Source organism: Actinia tenebrosa, unplaced genomic scaffold (genome assembly GCF_029948245.1).
Source record: "Actinia tenebrosa isolate PJP-AT-01 unplaced genomic scaffold, QUT_ActTen_1.0 PGA_scaffold1__47_contigs__length_23844297, whole genome shotgun sequence".
Taxonomy (NCBI): domain Eukaryota; kingdom Metazoa; phylum Cnidaria; class Anthozoa; order Actiniaria; family Actiniidae; genus Actinia; species Actinia tenebrosa.
In genome coordinates, this window is record NW_028292578.1 from 8,923,653 (window position 1) to 8,942,040 (window position 18,388).

An 18,388-nucleotide genomic window follows, 5' to 3' on the forward strand; every position below is an offset into this window, starting at 1 on the left:
ATGATCTGTTATTTGTAAGACGATCAAGAAAAGTAGAGCCTAAAACATTCCATCAATGGATACTCACGACCCTGCCAAACAGCCCACCGTCTTTACACGGCACTTGAGTCGACGTCTTTCCGTACAGAACTGTAGTCTGGGTAAAACTTGGAATAACAAGATCGATGCTCTAGAGAAAGAGCAATCAAAACAAGAGAATAAAATGGACGGAGAAATCATGAAGATGTTAAAGTACAGAAACTCTTTGACTGATACGACGGGCTTATTGAAACACAACGAGCAATTGCTTCAGCCTTCAATCGATAACAACAGACGTAAAGCAAGTTTTTCAAATGTTCGTGAACATGTCATGGAGATGAAAAAAGAGGGGAACTCGGTCGAGGACAAAAAACTTCGTTCACTAACTCCCTTAAATAGTACTATTTCAAAGGAAACCACAAACCCGGAAAATAAGATTTCTGGAAGAAAATCTAGTGTATCATTGAACAATACTCTTTCGAAAGAAACTACAAGCTCTGGAAGTAAAAAGATCTCTCGAAGAAAATCAAGTATATCATTGTTGGAACTTCAAAAGTTTCTTTCTGCGCACTCGCCAGGAAATATCAAACCTTCTGAAACACTCGCAGAAAATCCTTGTCAAGAAACTAAAGAGAAAAGCAACTATCTTAGCATGGGAGATGGAGAAGAACTGCCCATAAGACTACCGCCCTTGACGCTCGTACATTTTCCGAAACTCTACACACAAACATCGAAGAAGCCTGAGGCAAGAAGTTTCGAGAAAGATGAAGAGTTTGTACGCAAAGCTACAGGCAAAGACATCGATTATAGGGATGTTAAGTACTGTAGGTATCTGAGGGTACCGCCACACAGGTGTCGCAATCAAACCATTTGAACAGCGATGGAAGCACCAAGTATGTTAACTAATATTGGTCCTGGAGTGTTGGGTTAGGAAAGGGTAAGTTAGGATGACAGGCATTTTCATGACTGCAGGACTTACACAGAACAAGATGTCTGGGTTTCTGGCTTCCGCCAATCAAAAAATACTACTCAGACAATTGGGATGGTGCTGGTGGTTCTCAATACTTACTCAGACAAATGGGATGGAGGGAGGCCAAAAGCCCGTGGTCCTCAATGGCGACGCAATCCGATGCGACAAACGCAACTATGTTCTCACTATGAGAAAAGAAGCAACACAAGCTCAAGAGGAGAGAAGATTTCGTTTCACTTGCGTCGGCTTCCATTGCTAGTCAGAACCAACTATGAAAATAACTATCAGTAAATGGTTTATGAATAGAACTCATCTAGTCTACTAAATGAAAACTGGAATGCTTGTATCCCTTTATGTAATCGAATTATCACAAAATACGAATGATTTTCCATAGAGTCCAATCGTGAAACCCTTAAGATATAAATCGCAAAATGATTTTTTTATTTGTTCGTTTATAGACATATAACCCGCTTAATTTATTTTTCATAGAGTCTGGATTGAAATAAAATATTTTGAGACCAACACTTGGAATTGAATTTTACATCTTGTTATTTTGGCATAGTTCAGTCTTCGTTGCCCAATAATAATAATAATAATAAACTTTATTACTGTGTCATGTCGTTCTAGCTTATTTAAATAAACTAATTGGGGACACCTATCTAGAACAATACAGTTATCTGGTTCGGTACGCGGTATCGCATCGCAGATCAAATCCTACCGTAAGGGCTTCTGGTTTCAAGTGCATCAATACTTAGTCACGACTAAGCACGTGAGTAGAACAAGGGACCAGTTCCAGTAATACTCGTCTTAGTTCGACTCCATCGAACACTTAGTCGATTATATCTCCCTCGTTTCTTTTTCTTTGACGGCTCTGATTTCCTTGTCTCATTCTCCTCGTGTATCACGGCAATCTGTACATTATTCAGCCTTGACATGGCGTCCACGTGGTTTTCAGGCGAGAAGTCGTTGTCCTTGTGATCATGGCAGACGCAATGCTGAACACAGAGCTTGTAAATTTGTAGAGTCAAGAGAAGAGCGTTTTTAACTGTCAAGAAAACAATCATGTATTCAAAGGCTGAATGTTTAGCAATCATGTACAGCCTGAATGTGAGGAATGGACCGTCTTGTAAGAAAAGAGCCATTAACGTGCATATTAAGTCCATGGTCACCCTGTGTTTTGGCCCTTCGCCTTCAGCAGTTGTCTCGTTTGATTCTAAGGAAGCTGCTCGCTCAAAATTAAAACGTGCAGTCATTCGGTCAGCGGAAATGTCAACCGAAGCACGTGACTTATTACTATTCCCCTGAACATCACGTGAATATCTTCTTGGCATCTGATTGGCCAAACCTTGCATGTTCTCTCTAAGGTTATTGTATCTTGTACTATTTACATCGACGGACAGTCTTCTTGATTGATGACCCATGTCACGTGATGACACATCCGGGACATTCAACCTATCAATCATGCCAACAGCCATGGAATGCCTGTGTGTGCGTGGTATCTTAACATGTGTCTCCAGTATATCATCAACCTCCTCGGCTGGGGGGCCTGGGGCATGCTGGAACGATAAACGACGGTTTTGTGGAGCGATTATTGACAGTTTTCGGTCACTGAGTGGTGCTTGAAGACAAGAATAGTCAACAGAGACACGTGACTGTCGTCGTCCATGACGTTTGATGTAGTTTGGTACCGAGTTCTTGTTAATATCGTGATTTGGTGCTGCGTTTGTGTTGCTAGGTGGCGATACTTCTTCTCTGATTTCATCCCCTGTTTAAAAAAAAAACATTAAAAAATGAAACATTTTACGATGAATACGGATTAACCAGGGGGTCTCTGTTGCACGCCTTATATTTGAACTACAGCCGTGCGTGTATCTTAGCTGAACAGCTTTGTTAAAACCAAACGATTTAAAATGCTTTTAAATTGTGACTACAGTATTAGTTTGTACGCGATTTCCCCGCCTTTACGAATCCTCCTTTCATTCCCTTCAGTATGATTTCTTTGTTTTTTGTTTTTTGTTTTTTTCTCAGTTTGATCCCATTGATCTTATTTCTTTTAAACTGAGTAACATTAAAAGTTCTCTGGCTTGATTTTACTAGACAGTCACGTGATTAATAAAAGGCTTCGGTTACTTTTCAACATGGCTGACCCTTAACAGCTATACTATAAGCAGAAAGCAGAATAGCCTTACCTAATTTTGCAGTCGCGTTCAGAGGAAACTGTAGTAGACTTATCGTCCATAGACTTAAAATTGTAATGGTTAGATCCTTGGACACTCGTGTTTGGGCCAGTTTAAGAATATCAAAGAATTCAATGATGTCTGCACTCATGGCAAGGTTGACTAGCAGAAGCTGTGACAGAGATTCACGAGTTAATGATCCTTTGGGAAGCAGCCACCGACCAAGAATCAACATGAGCATCGTTAACTGTTCTATCAGGTCAGTAAAATTACCTGGAGAAATGTTAATTGGTAGAATAATCTAGAGGGAAAAAATAGTAATGTTGGTGAGTTTCTTTGAACCAGTTATATTAATGACAAAAGTAAAAGAAAGAACGATGATAAGATGAGGGAGTACAAGTTGTTCTCCTTTCCCACTGAGGGACAAGCAAGTACGTCAACGTGCAACTAAAAATATATATAGGGGAGCCCGGGGAGCCCTGGGGTTACCCGGCGTATGTATGGATATTGTTGGCATTAATCGGTTCTATAGTCAAGAATGTCCAGTTTCCATTCGATTTCATACCTTAGTATTCGGTGAGTGAGTGGTATTGGAAGGATACGTGACGTCATTGTTCCCAGTCCCTTGGTTGCTGCGCGTACGGAGATCCAGCAGATGAAACTCCGTGATCCATGTACACGGGATGGTGGTTGCCAGGTAACAGATGATACTGCCGGACACCCTGCAGATGGATGAGAGACTTTGATCAGCTTGGTTTGCTTGTGCATGATGTGACGTCCCTAGCACCAGTGACGTCCCTAGCACCAGGAAGGTCCTAAGCACCAGTGACGTCCCTAGCACCAGTGATGTCCCTAGCACCAGTGACGTTCCTAGCACCAGTGATGTCCCTAGCACCAGGGATGTCCCTAGCACCAGTGACGTTCCTAGCACCAGGACCGGTCGCCCTACCTTTATATACACGGGCGCTCAATAAAATTAACCATTTTATTAGTGTCACCGCCATGATGGCGAGCTGCTTTGCAAAGGTGATATCATAGAAATCACTTGAACAATTATTCCAAAAATAGTTGACAAGAGGCAGGTGTACACCACTTACATTCTTAAAACAAGATCTGATGATATTTAGGGCATCCGATATTCGTTTGAATTAGTGCCGGCAAAACAGTGTCTACACTGAAAGCACGGCATGTCATTAGACAGTGATAACGGTCTTGAATCTTTCTTCACTTCCACTGACGGCCGGATAAAACATACATGGGTTTTATCATATATTTCTTATTTAATAGTCCAAATGGACGGTATTTACTTTACACTTTCATCTCATAATGAGAGGATTTTCTCAACAGAACATCACAGTCATGTCAGTGTTTTGACTGATGTTGAATTGCATTCGATAGTCGATCACTAGATTCATCATCAGTACGAGGTGCATGTCTGTATTGCCATGTCTTGACAGCGTGAAACTATTCTATTTTTGAATACTCAAGTCTAAGTTTCACGCTGTTTGGTTTTTATTCTTACCCCTCAAAAAATTATCTTATTTTCATTCGTCTTATTGCCTTTTTTTTATTTCACACGAATAGTGACAAGACGATTTCATCGCACAACCTAACTCATAACTCGTATACTCTTGAGTGTAAATTCATCTCGCAGTGTATTAATACGAAAAGGATACTTTCAAAATTCTATACTTTTTAGTTATTTTTAATATCCCTATATCTCCATCAAAAAATTATCTAAAAATCCGTAACAAAATCTCAGAATTGTTTTAAATATTTTGTATCTTCTTTTAGGCAGAATATTGTTGTTCGAATATACTTTGTTCTATAACATTCGAGAACCGTCCTTGCTATTATACTCAAATATTTCATTTGTAGTATTTACTTTATGAATATAACGAGTAAGATTTTAAATTACATCCTGTACAAGGTGATTAGAACACACACCATGTATATATACAATATTTTCGGCGATTCTATTCATCCAGAAGAAAAAGATCATGAGTACCGAGGGATATATGATATTTACAGTGCTTGCTAATCAGTATCCTCTAATTTCAAGAAATAAATGGAAAAGCCGGCCACGGGATACTGAGGATTCTGGGGCATTTCTTTCAAAAACTTATGAAGTCGCTTTTCCTTTGAACGTTCTCAGTGTTTGGACACCGTTTGCTGCTGATTAAACACCTGTATGGTGGCCGAGGGCTGCCAATACAAAAAAGACCTTTTCTTTATATTTTATTGCGCTTTTTTCACCATATCATTTTATTTTTCATACATTATATATCTTACTTTCGCTTTTATTTGCCATTCCACTTTACTTTTTATTTCATTTCGTTGTCTTATTTAATTTTAATTTTAATTTTGTTTTCGTTTAAGTTTTCTTTTTCATTTCCCCTTTATTTGTCATTTCAATTTGCTTTTTATTTCGCTCTATGTTTAATTTTTAATTTCATTTCAATCGTATCTTTATTTTCATTTCAATTTTATATATAAACCCAATTCGATTTTTTTTTTTATTTCATTTTTACTTTAAAAAGAACTTAAAAGACAAATGAAATCGTTTTTCAAAATAAAAAGAAGCTGAAAATGAAAATCAAAACTAAACTCAAAACCATATTTTAGCGGCCGATGGCTGCCACAGTATCCCAGCATTCATTGCAGCCCATGCTCTACAAACAGAGGGAGTCTGGAATCTACTGCGAGGCCTGGCTGCAATGTATTGAGACCTCGAGGCCACCGCAGTAAACAGATCATACAAGTTCTGTCAGTGTCTTGCTTGGAATCAAAATGTTGTCTGTTAAAGGGGGGAAAAAAATTTTGAGCGCCGAGTTTATGTCTTTGACATATTCTCGATATTCAGGAGAATCCAGTACCCTTATCGTGCCCAATTGGAGGTCTACGATTGATTTTCGTTCTGAGGAGTACTTAGACGAAGACAGAGAAGCATACAGTCCATTGGCCGACAGATTTATTCTTAGTGGCGTCGATATCAACGATACAGTTTATCTGCAACGATCCATTACATATGATGAGTCAGCGTTCTTGTTTCCAGCTGCAGGGAAAGTATCAAATGAAGCAGCAATCCTTCATGGTCCCGAAGTCATTAATGGGCACGAACATGATTCTGGAATATTGTTCCTTGGGGTTGTGATCAGTGTCCACAATAAGATTGGTTTGTCGTACCAATGGTTTTTTAATGGTCAACCCCTTTGTAGTGGTCCCCACCGATGTCTGATAAAAGTAACGGAACCAGGATCGTACTTTTGTAAAGTGTTTTACAAAGAAATCATGCTGCAATCAGCAACAGTCACTGTCACTGCTTTTCCTGAAAGCCAAAGGTAGGTTCAATTATAGAATACAGGTATACTATTCAATAGACTGCTTTCAAGGATACCTTTTGACAGGCCATTCTGCTCAATCTTTTTATGTAATAGTCCAGAAGCAAACATTTCCGCCAGCCTTACATGCTGTTCCGAACGCGAAAAATAAACTATTTTGGCGTCAGCTCTAAAATTTAACTATTTTTATTTCAGTGTCTACCAGAAATTACAAGGAGATACATCAAGTACGAGTGACAAAAAATCAAGTTATCCGTTATCAGTATCTGTGGCTAATTTGCTCAAAACTGGGGAGCTCAGGCTTTAACAGAGAAAGTAATAGCATCCTATGGATTTGGAACTACCGAATGTTAGAGTTTTATCTATTTTTATAAATGTCTCATTTAATGTCTTTTCTGATGAATTTGTATAATACGCTTACCCACTTGCATCTCGTTTTAATTATAGTTGGTTTTTATTAACCTGTGAACACACATTAGTATATTCAGTACTATCACACTTTGGTCCCTATATTATATTGTCTGCGCAGAACTTTGATCTAACTTTGTATAGGAGAATTTTAATACTTAAAAATCTTAGATCTCCCTGTTGATATTTGTGTTTTGGTTGTTTAGAAAATACCCTGCTTTCCCTGGTATTTGCACTTTCATACGTAACATATACCTCTGAATGCTAGGAATCCATTCATATAATGTGTAGCAGTTATTGCAAAGTTGAATAAAATTGGAAGTCAATGGACTGATAGTCTAGCACAACCCAATTTCAATTGTTTTATACTGTCAAATCTTGATGTAGTGAAAACAAACATGCACAGTGCATGTCATGGCTTCCAAAATGACTTTTCCACTAAAACATTTTAAACTAGTTTAACGAAAAAATACCGGAAACACCAGTGGAAACGACTCGGAACTAACTTAAGCTAGGTTAATTAGTCAACTGTTTACACGCAAAAAGCCGAGTTTAGTTGCTTCAACTCCGGAAATGACACCTTTGATAAGCGACCTAAAAAGATGGCTTAAGTTGGACTACCGCCGGCCGTGACCAATCAGAGCTCAATATTTGACAATTTGCTGTCAAAATGTTTATCTAGACTAACTTGAAAAGCACCAGAGGGAAGAACGTGGGCTCTGTCTCTTGGTCTATCCTAACCTCAGATTGCGAAAAAATCGATTTTGCTTTCTCAAGAATAAAGCAAATGTTAAAAGCAGTGTTGTAAACACAAGCGCTTCTTGTCCCGCCGCTTTTTGAATCTCGCGCTATGTATGGTAATGTGATCTATCTAGTTTAAAATCACCTCAAATTACATAAAAAGATATAACTAGCTAAAACTAGTGTGAGCTGCGTCGGTGTTTCTAATGAAACAGTAATGATGAAAAGGTAAATTATACACCGCGAAAAGATGAAAAAACTTACTTATTTACTTTTTCATCTTTTCACGGTGTATAATTTACCTTTTCATCATTACTGTCTCAAATTACATAATGGAAACAAGCTGCACATTTACTCTAGTTTAAGCTGGTATGTAAACAAAGGGTGCGTTTCCACGAGTCTGTCTTTTCGTCGAGGGTCGAGGGTCGAGGGTACCACGTCGAGGGTCGAGGGTACCAAGTCGAGGGTCCAGTTTTGCGTCGAGGGTACCAAGTACCAAGTACAGGGTAGACCGAATTACAATTTCTAATATGGAGGAGAATTTCTAACTATTGAAAATAAAAGCCATTCGCGGCAAAGTTGCATTTGAGCCCCAAAGGTCATTTCCGGTTTAATGCTTAGGCTCTGACAAACACGACCGATTTTGTAACGCCACGCTTGACACGATTCAACACTATTATACTATTTCTTTGGAGCTCCGCTTTTAAGCAGTGCCTAAATCTACATTAAGTTTATATTTCCATTATCCTAAAACAAGAATTAAAAATAAAAAACCAAACGAATATTTTGTAAAGACTTCTCATCTGATTACTCCGTCATTTGACAGTTCTTGATGCAAAGCATGCATTAAACTGACCGGAAATGTGCGCTATTATTGTATTCCCGTACGCATAAGTAAAACGAGTCTTTCGAAGCTATAGATAGCTAGAGAAGAGAGCTGTATTCGTGAGTTTTAATATTCGTAAGTCGATTTACTATTACCAAGATCATGTCTAGTTGTGGGAACTTAAACCAAGTAAGCTGGGGCTTTGAAAGTTTCATGATTTCAAAGTTAGAAATCTTCATATCACCCTTGTCATGTTAAATGAACCTTTCCTAATACTGCGATTTGTTAATTACATAAAAACTAAAAGACATATATGTTATTTACCGGCCAGGAGGTCCGGATAGGGAAAAACTGTGCCCGAGGTCTTGAATATACGGACCGAGGCCGTTAGGCCGAGGTCCGTGTTCAAGACCGAGGGCACAGTTTTTCCCTATCCGGACCTCCTGGCCGGTAAATAACATATTTATTTTTTTCCCGTATTTTTTTACTTGTTTTAGTAATCGTTTTGTGTTGTCGTTTAGCGGCAAAGGATACCGGACCGCGCGCGCGGGCAGATACTTACAAAATACCGCCCGCTCAAACAGCCAATCAGAACGCACGATTTTTTAGGATACCGGACCGGAAAAAAAAAAAAAAAACTTATTTTCTTGAGCGCGAGATTTTAAAAAAATGGCGGGAGAAGAAGCGCTTGTGTTTACAACACTACTTTTACCATTTGCTCGATTCTTGTACCCACAATAGCACACAGATAGTTAGGATAGACCAAGATACAGAGCCCACGTTCTTCTCTCTGGTGCTTTTCAAGTTAGTCTAGATAAACATTTTGACAGCAAACTGTCAAATGGTGAGCTCTGATTGGTCACGGCCGGCGGTAGTCCAACTTAAGCCATCTTTTTAGGTCGCTTATCAAAGGTGTCATTTCCGGAGTTGAAGCAACTAAACTCGGCATTTTCTTACGTGTAAACAGTTGACTAATTAATCTAGCTTAAGTTAGTTCAGAGCCGTTTCCACTGGTGTTTCCGGTATTTTTTCGTTAAACTAGTTTAAAATGTCCTAGTGGAAACGCACCCTTAAACACTTGGAGGAATTTTAAACTACCAAAAATGTCCTAGTGGAAACGCTCCCAACGTTGGGCTCAAACTTAGCCATAGTATAATAAAAAGCGTCAAACCTGGACATTTAAGTGGATTTTATTACAATTTGATGCTAAAGTTAGATTTAATGTTATGTTTATTGTCTCATATGTAAATCAATAAAAATAATAAGTTTGGGTTTCCTGTGGGTATCCCAAGATTCATTGAAGCGCGCGGCCTTTAAAGTGAGTGGGACGCTTGGACATCATAGCCTGGACACTTGATGCTCATTTTTGGCGTTGTTGACTATATTCAGGATGTCTAATAAGGCTGCTTGGAAGAAGTTCGAGTCTTCCATGAAGGAAAAAAGAACAGGGAACCGTGGAAAAGACGTCGTAAAAAACGAGAGATTAACGGTACAACGCTTAAGTGCCGAAGTTTCAGGGGCAGCACAGAAGTATTCGCGGATGGGACCCCGCGAATTCGTCCCGTATGAATTCGAAGAGTTGACCCTTGAAAACGTCAAAGAAGCATGCTTACAGCATTTTGGAAGCGTGATGGAAGAAGAAATGGAGGCGATGGAATGCGACGTTGTTGCGGGCGAACAAGGACCTTCTTGCACTTCAATAGATCAATTGCCGCATCCAACCAAGGTCATCCACGTGCGATTCATAGAAGCTTCACTTGCGGGAGAAAAGCTTACAAAAAAACGAAAAGATAAAAAACACACAAAAAAAACCTTACCAGTTTCACCTGTAGCTAAACGAGTGAAAGTCGTGGGGTCTCAAGAACAAGGCTCAAGCCAAGTTACGCGATATCCAAAGAGTCTATCGGTGCTTGACATGTTAAAGCTTGGGAAAGTGATAGATGATAAGTACGAACTAATTGAACTAGACACCTTTAACCTCACGGATATGAAATGGTGTAACAAGCCAGTTTCTGTGGAATTTGCCATTGACAAGAATCCCCTTGGCACAGGAGCTTTTCGAATGGCTTTTAAAGCTACGTCAAAAACACCAGGATTTGAGGGTAAACCCTGGGTGGTGAAGAAGTATCTTAAGCAAACTATAGATACGATCAAGCAACTGAAACAAGATGTCGAGCAGCAAACCAGGAAGGTTGTGCAAATGCACATGCTTGCCCAGAATATGTGCCTGAAGCTAAAACAAGAACTCAACAAGGAATCCATTCTAGATCTGTATGGCCAAACTCTAATGTACAACAAGATCTATATGGGAAGGCTAACCAGTGAACTGGGAGATTGCCAGTGGGTTACAGTGGAAGACTACATAGAGGGTGAATTTACGAAGTACATAAACAATGATGGTGAACTCTGTGGGGACAACACAGTTATTAGGCAGAAGTGTGAAAGTCTAGCTCATTTTTCTTACGAGAGGTCTTCACGCGAGCTCATTGTTGTCGATATGCAAGGAAGTGGCTACAACCTTTACGATCCTGAAATCGCCAGTACTACATTGGTGAAGGATGGAGAGGTGCTATTCACAGCTGGAAATCTCTCAAAACAAGCCATCAATAATTTTTTAAATAGCCATGTGAAGTGCAATGATTACTGTGATTTTCTAGGGTTGAAACAACCATCCAAAAGCCAAACCAGCTAAAGCTTTATATTATTATTTTATTTTCTAAAAGCTAGTGGTTCATGATCCTGATTCTCTTGTGCTGGGTTTTGCTGTTTATGCAGTTGACATTGTTCGCATACATTGTTGTTATTGTTAGAATAATCAAGAAAAATGTTTTCTATTGAAGATATATTACTCATAATATTGTATTACTGAAAATATTATACAACTTTTACAGCCATTGTCATAGACTTATATTATTGTTTTGCAACACAACAACAGGGTCTGGTGAATGGCCGCTATGTCCCCATAATAAGGTTAACCCAGGGGAAGATTCACAATTTGATTTTCAAGAATAATTATGGTTGCTAGTCCAAAAACTCCATCTTTTTGGTATAAAGCCTGATCTACTGCTTGGAGTATAGTAGTAAACATAGTATGCACTAGAGTACCCTGGTACTATGAAAAAATATTCCTTCAAATTATAGTAGCATACTCCCTATTGTAGGTTTAGACATTATAAAGTGCTAATTTACTACACCATCAATACTTAGTACTAGTCCCCCACCCCTCCCCAACAACAACAAGCCAAATGAAAGGTATGGTCAGAACAATGCTATAGGTAGCCACCTTTAGCCAGTTATTTTAACTTTTGATCTCCCAATCAAAACCACCACCTATTTTTCATTATCTAATGGTTCACATCTTATTTTGAGATATATATCTTTGCAGTGATAAACTGAATTTTGGTCAGATACTATAAAAGTAAATGGGCAAACACAGTACATACCATTGTTCATAAGTATATTCCTGATATAATGTTGCTTTGGGAATTGATTGAGAAAAAAAAGGACTGTGCATGTTTGGTTCCACTGCCTCAATTTTCTATTAATTAAATCTGAACAGGAAAATTTCCTTTTAGGTAAAGGTATGCCTTTCTGCAATCCTTTGCTTCAATTTCTTCAACATCAGGGATTAGTTGCTGGCATTTCAATCGGAATGCAGGTTCAAGGAAGTCATCCTCAACTTCAAGTACTCCAGAACATTCAGCCACTTTCTGTAGTTGCTCAACAGTAACAGGCAAACCTATACATAGGAATAAAATTGGCACAAAATAACTAGGACACTTAAATTCACAGTAAATCAATAAACTTATTTATTCTATTTAAATTGTATAAACAATGGTTATGGCTTACTAATGATGCAAAAAGATTAAAATTCATAAAACTCTAAGACTAAAAATTTTATTTTGCATCTCAGTAATACATCAAATGCATATTTATTAAAGAATGTAAACATTACCACATCGATCCATCCCATACTCTTCAGGGAAGCTGTAAATATGGTTTGGTATCCCAGCTGGCAAAGCAGTCTCTTTCTGGGGTCTGATACGGTGACTGTTCCAGACAGAATCCTTGAAGATGTTTACTTCCCTTTGTAACAAAGGAATCATTATGTAGGCAAGGAGCATTCTGTCAATACAAACCAGTACATGAGTAACTAGTGGCAAAAATTGACAGTATAGCATAATTTTGAATATAATGTAATGCAGTTGGTTATTTTCAGGTTTTTACTGTATCAATCCTATGCTCTTGCACTTAACAGAATTGTATTTTTATTGGCAAAATGCTCATGACAATCCAATAGGCAGCAAATACACCAAATATACAATAGTTCCAAACCTGTCTTGCTCATTGTTAGGGTCATAATATCTGTGCTCCTTCAGATATCTAAGGTGTTCTTTGAAATATTTTTCCAATCGCTCATGCAACTCCTTCCACCATCGCTCAATCTTAAATAAATTTAAGAAAAAAATTAATGAAACTCAAAAAGCTCAATGAACTAAAAATAGATAATACCAAAGAAATGAGCCTGAAAGTGAGCTTCTTTTAATTTGTATGTACAGTGATTGAATGTGTAGACATATTGAAATCAGTCATTTAGCAACAGCAATTAGTAATTATACCCTGCAGTAATTTTTTCTCTGTTGTTTCACCATGGCAAGGATTAAAATCTGACTTCAAGTTAAGTACTTTTACTATAAATGTTTTTATGCCCTTTTTATTTCTCGAACTTATTTCTTCAAAGCTACTTGAATTGGGGAAGATATAGTCAAAAACTGTATATATTTCGGAAATTAAATTTCAAGCGGTTACCAAAACCAATAGCATACCTGGTTGGAAGTAGATGGCCCATAAATAACACTGTCACTTGCATCATCCAGATCTCCGTGATGATTTCTCAAAAAGGAATGCATGGTTGCCATTACGCCTGTCTCGGTTCCTTTATCCATACGGAGGAATGCAGCTATCATTCTGGTCTCATAGAGATATTCAAGATACCAGCGGCCAACTATATTAGGGTTTGAGTTTGTAACCCATACTTTTATCCAAAGAAGTTTCCTACTTGATGTGTCGATGCATCCATACACAGCTAGGGGATAAGTGCTATTCTGAAAACCCATGAGTTTATCATGTCCGTCGACTGAATGTACAAAATTCGCTCCTTTAGAAGTAAACTGACCTTTCTTTTTCTTTGTTTTCATTCCGAGGGATCGTGCTTTAAGACCGTCTGGGTCTAAATCTTGCATCACTGCATGCACCAAATCTCTGGGTGCGTTTAGATCATGCTCTATCCTAATCTTTTTTTGCATACTACGGTATCCTAGAAGCCTTCCTGGGCCATTGAGCTCCTTCTGCACGGCACTTTTTACTTCATCAACAGAGATTTCACCGTCACTGTAGTAAATCCCAAAGTATCGGAGCCGTCGGTCAAGGGTTCGCTTACTCCACGAATAACTTGGATAATCTCTTATCATAAAACTCAAAATTTCGTTTCGTGTTAGAAGCTGCTGGACGTATTTTTTCAAATCTTCAGGGAGACTAGAATCTTCTTTCCAAGTGTCGTTACGCAAACCACCATCCGCCATTTTGAAAACCCCTCGCAGTAGATTCCAGACTCCCTCTGTTTGTAGAGCATGGGCTGCAATGAATGCTGGGATACTGTGGCAGCCATCGGCCGCTAAAATATGGTTTTGAGTTTAGTTTTGATTTTCATTTTCAGCTTCTTTTTATTTTGAAAAACGATTTCATTTGTCTTTTAAGTTCTTTTTAAAGTAAAAATGAAATAAAAAAAAAAATCGAATTGGGTTTATATATAAAATTGAAATGAAAATAAAGATACGATTGAAATGAAATTAAAAATTAAACATAGAGCGAAATAAAAAGCAAATTGAAATGACAAATAAAGGGGAAATGAAAAAGAAAACTTAAACGAAAACAAAATTAAAATTAAAATTAAATAAGACAACGAAATGAAATAAAAAGTAAAGTGGAATGGCAAATAAAAGCGAAAGTAAGATATATAATGTATGAAAAATAAAATGATATGGTGAAAAAAGCGCAATAAAATATAAAGAAAAGGTCTTTTTTGTATTGGCAGCCCTCGGCCACCATACACCTGGGTTTTCAAGGCATAAGGATCGTATCACATGCACCGGCGTTTGTGTTCAAATTTACTTTACAGTCAAATCTTGAAGGCACACCCAGTGTCCTTCGCTAGCTATTCACTTGTCTGAATTGACTTCTGGTCAATAGAATTTTTGCTATCCTGCAAAAACTAGTACTTATTTCATCCTTCTCTTACTCAGTAAATAAATGGGACGAAGATTTATCATTTACTCTGCCTTAGAGAATAAATTATCCAATCTTGTAAAGGATAATGTTTTGGCCTGGAATCCCTTACAGAATAAGAACTGCAATGAGGAGAACGATCAGTAGTAATCTTAATTACTGTGCTATGATTTTTGGCGAAAGGGCGGATCGGTCCTGCGCAACTAAACTATTAACTATTCATTCCGATATCGATATTCCTTTGTAGATTATACGATTATCTAACTAACAAATTATGTTCTTATAAAATTAAGATGATGGAAGATCAGTTTGCATGTACATTAGTGTTAAATGTTGTTTTGTAATAGACGATTGGACTCGCTATAATCTTGCATGACATGGTCCTTGGATAAGGTTCAAAGGCTATTATGTATACTATTTCTAACTATGAATACGCCGGACCGGCTTCGGACAGCGCGCGATCATTTTTACATTTATCATACAACTGACATATGCAGTTTTATCTGGAAATAAGTACTTTGAATCGCCTTATTTCTTTTCGTTGAGCAGGTTAACCGATAACTTACCATTTACATTCGTCCCCCTTTCGGTAAATGATGGCAATGATGGTCTCTATGAGTAGCGTAACAAGAATCCAAGCTAAATGCCACATCTTGGAATCATTGGAGATGACTGTTACCATATAGATGGCAAGCAGGGCATGACCTACGAATAACAGTCTTGTTGAGATGGCTTTGAAGATGTTTGATGCTGTTGTCCGCATGATCATATTAGGATGTATATGATTCAAGGGCTATTAGAACAACTCGAAACCATCAATCAACACTATTGCTATATTCTCACTTCTTCTCCTTTCGATCCCAGTTTCACTCCCTTCCTAAAGGGCTGTCCTCAGTTACAGTACCATCAGTCGAGGGCCTACGAGTTGAGTCATATTGCGTCTTGTGAAACTTTTTTCACTAACTTGACTTGGCTGAATTTCCTTACTTTCGCGCTTTGACATCAAACAAAAACTTCCCACTGATAGCCGAGTCCAATCACACTTCAATTATTATCAGTAAGTCTGGTTAGTAGGTGGGCTATACTGAGGATTGTCACTGTCAAAAAATCACAAAAAGAACCCCTTGTTTAGTCCGGTTCATGGAGTTTATCACTGCATCGACCGGTATATATATCAGTGTACAAAGGCTCACCTCGATATCCTCACCGTTTCATTAGATTCAAGAGTTGTTTGCCGGCTTTGTTGACTTTCATGTAACCGCTAGATATCATCTGCATATTCTTCTCTTCGTTTAGCGAGACGATCATGCATTTTTGGCTGCGCGGCGCGAGAACGCTAAAATTTGTTATCGATTTTCCAAAATGTCAGTTGACTGGAACCTGTTTTGCTCGATCAAATACTCTAGTGAAAGATGAGTGAAATCTGATCTTAATCGCCAAATGGTATTCAACCTCTCAGTTTTATGTGAGCGGATATTATATTCGTAGAACTACTGCGCGAGCAGATTGACTGGATGACAGCCGAGGTATGACTACCTTCTGTTCACATGCGTTTTTCATACGAGCCAAGTCGGTGATTTAAACTACATCCTATAGCTTATTATCTTTTCTATAATTTTCGACCCTATCAAATAAATTGGTTCCTTTTTCTTATTAACGCATTCTATCAGTAGATTATAATTGCAGGTACATCCAAGGGAGGTTTCTTTCCGAGACATTTTCAGCGTTGAATGCCAAAAACACAGCCCTTTTAAAAGCAAAGTGTTTGAAAACCTTGACATATCCAAACAAATCACAACCGTTTTCTACTTCTTGTGTAAATACGAAGAACTTTAGCTTTTTAGATAAAGAAACGATGTACTAGTTTGATCCACGCAATGACATTTCATCGTAAACTATCACAAGAAAAGACTAATCATGGTCAACACCTAAAACGTCCTTGTCGCCCTCGCGATTTCACTTCATTTGTCCCGTAGTGAAAATCATGTAATTTTTCAAGTCCGCTTGTCATGTTCCAAGTGCAAACGAACTCTTATCGTCTCAAGATTATTGGCCGAGCGTTTGTCCAAGTGGCTTCCAAATCACGGTTGTCCAAAACTACCTACTTATTGGTGACTGAAATAGGATGCAACCAAGACCGGTTCTCAAATCTACTCATGGGTTTTTACTGATTTTTTAATTTGACCAGTCCACTAGTTTGTTCGCAATATCTTAATTACACTTTCTCTCTTGTGATGGTTGATTTCGTGTGCTTATTTCATTAGAAAAGAAGATGTCACGGTGAATCAAAAGAAACAATGATTCAGGTGCGTAATTAAAAAAATAAAAAATAAAGAAAATGAAAAAAAGATACACCGAATAAAAGATCAATTTTCGCAATGAATAAGCATAGGAAATCGCACGATCTCGATTACAATTCGGAATTTATAGGTACGAGTGATGTTTTGAAAGTTTTCAAAATTTGACAAGCCTTTAGGCGAGTTCAATTTGAGAACTTTCAAAACATCACGAGTATCTATAAATTCCGAATTGTACGAGAAGATTATGCAATTTTTTGGTTTATAATACGCTCAACAAAATTGAGCAACTTAATTGGGGCTCTATAGAGTACAATTTGTATAGGGAAAGGCTCGTGCAATTACAAGAACTTACAAAACATTACTCGTGTCTATTAATTTCTCCAAATTGTACTCGAGATCGTGCGATTTTTTGTTTATAGTTCACTCAACAAAATTTCAGTAAAAAATGCGAAGCGACGCCGTTCATCTTTGTCTATTTGGCGGCAGATTTCCAGTCCATCGCGCAACTGAAATGCATATAAAACATTAGTTCTTACGGCTTTAAAATTTTATTTATATGTTTTTTAAGTACAAAATGATAGAAAATAATTGTTTTGACATAGTGTTTTGGCCGTGTTGCCATAGCGACTTAATTCGGTACTCCTACGGAGTACAATTAACGCTATAATTGTACTCCTCTCGACCAATCAGAGTCGAGTAATTTTGTTGAGTGTACTATAAGGGATTTAATTGCCCTACTTCACTATGACGTCACATCAAAACAATCTATTGTTTAAACGCAAAGGATCATGGTCGTCGGACGGGGTCAAATCAACGCAAACTAACCGAAAATTGTTCTAAATCTCGTATCATTCCACGAAGAGAAGTAGAATAGCCAGCAAACGCTCAGAATATTTTTTAGTACATATTAACACGTATTATATCTGAAAACCAGGCCATTTTAGATTAAACTGTTTCGCTAGGAGCAAATTTAGTTGAATTTTCTATTGGATTTGGCGATTCTATCCCCGACATAAACAAGCAGTGACGTCATAGTGAATTAGGTCAATTGTACTCCTCTTGTCCAATCAGAATCGAGTAATTTTGTTGAGTTTATTATAAAGACGAAAATACGACGAATGGCACCGCCGGCCAACAACGGAAGGACACGTAATACTGCCAGACCAAATAATAACGAAGACGGAAAACGTTTTTCCGACATTGAATGAATAATCCTTGTTGCTGCGTATATTAGGTCGAGCGGTGGTTTCCTCCCCCCTCCCCTACGCCCATGTAGAATGTAATTGATTAAATTATCGTTTGTTGTTGGTTATTTAAAAATC

At 38.0% G+C, this 18,388-nt stretch overlaps 4 protein-coding genes across 4 annotated transcripts; 2 read left to right on the plus strand and 2 right to left on the minus strand.

The window, feature by feature from the left end:
- The first annotated feature begins 55 nt into the window (after nucleotides 1–55).
- On the plus strand, nucleotides 56–1,223 carry LOC116295060 (uncharacterized). Its single transcript, XM_031702771.2, has one exon. It carries the CDS (start codon nucleotides 56–58, stop codon nucleotides 890–892), a length of 837 nt encoding a protein of 278 aa, XP_031558631.1. The 3' UTR covers nucleotides 893–1,223.
- Nucleotides 1,224–1,440: 217 nt separating this feature from the next.
- Nucleotides 1,441–4,598, minus strand: LOC116295034 (uncharacterized). The gene is made up of 4 exons (XM_089032433.1): nucleotides 4,521–4,598; nucleotides 3,731–4,114; nucleotides 3,178–3,466; nucleotides 1,441–2,753 (listed from the first exon to the last, which is right to left on the minus strand). The coding sequence occupies exons 1-4, from the start codon at nucleotides 4,596–4,598 to the stop codon at nucleotides 1,750–1,752; spliced, it is 1,755 nt and encodes a 584-aa protein (XP_088888559.1). The 3' UTR covers nucleotides 1,441–1,749.
- Nucleotides 4,599–5,764: 1,166 nt separating this feature from the next.
- On the plus strand, nucleotides 5,765–7,266 carry LOC148909811 (uncharacterized). The gene is made up of 2 exons (XM_089032988.1): nucleotides 5,765–6,506; nucleotides 6,702–7,266. The coding sequence occupies exons 1-2, from the start codon at nucleotides 5,956–5,958 to the stop codon at nucleotides 6,811–6,813; spliced, it is 663 nt and encodes a 220-aa protein (XP_088889114.1). The 5' UTR covers nucleotides 5,765–5,955; the 3' UTR covers nucleotides 6,814–7,266.
- A 3,904-nt stretch (nucleotides 7,267–11,170) lies between these two features.
- LOC148909812 (uncharacterized) lies at nucleotides 11,171–14,098 on the minus strand. The gene is made up of 4 exons (XM_089032987.1): nucleotides 13,308–14,098; nucleotides 12,817–12,926; nucleotides 12,437–12,606; nucleotides 11,171–12,220 (listed from the first exon to the last, which is right to left on the minus strand). Exons 1-4 carry the CDS (start codon nucleotides 14,061–14,063, stop codon nucleotides 12,027–12,029), a joined length of 1,230 nt encoding a protein of 409 aa, XP_088889113.1. The 5' UTR covers nucleotides 14,064–14,098; the 3' UTR covers nucleotides 11,171–12,026.
- Between the last annotated feature and the right edge of the window lie 4,290 nt (nucleotides 14,099–18,388).

Bases quoted from the DNA above. Each gene is read 5' to 3' on its own strand.
- LOC116295060 (XM_031702771.2), top strand. From the start codon at position 56: ATGGATACTCACGACCCTGCCAAACAGCCCACCGTCTTTACACGGCAC.
- LOC116295034 (XM_089032433.1), bottom strand. From the start codon at position 4,598: ATGCACCTCGTACTGATGATGAATCTAGTGATCGACTATCGAATGCAA. The intron at 3,467-3,730 runs GTATGAAATCGA...TTTTCCCTCTAG, and splicing joins CTCACTCACCGAATACTAAG to ATTATTCTACCAATTAACAT. The intron at 2,754-3,177 runs GTAAGGCTATTC...TTTTTTAAACAG, and splicing joins GAACGCGACTGCAAAATTAG to GGGATGAAATCAGAGAAGAA.
- LOC148909811 (XM_089032988.1), top strand. From the start codon at position 5,956: ATGTTGTCTGTTAAAGGGGGGAAAAAAATTTTGAGCGCCGAGTTTATG. The intron at 6,507-6,701 runs GTAGGTTCAATT...TTTTTATTTCAG, and splicing joins GCTTTTCCTGAAAGCCAAAG to TGTCTACCAGAAATTACAAG.
- LOC148909812 (XM_089032987.1), bottom strand. From the start codon at position 14,063: ATGGCGGATGGTGGTTTGCGTAACGACACTTGGAAAGAAGATTCTAGT. The intron at 12,927-13,307 runs GTATGCTATTGG...AATTTATTTAAG, and splicing joins GGCCATCTACTTCCAACCAG to ATTGAGCGATGGTGGAAGGA. The intron at 12,607-12,816 runs GTTTGGAACTAT...TTGTATTGACAG, and splicing joins CCTAACAATGAGCAAGACAG to AATGCTCCTTGCCTACATAA.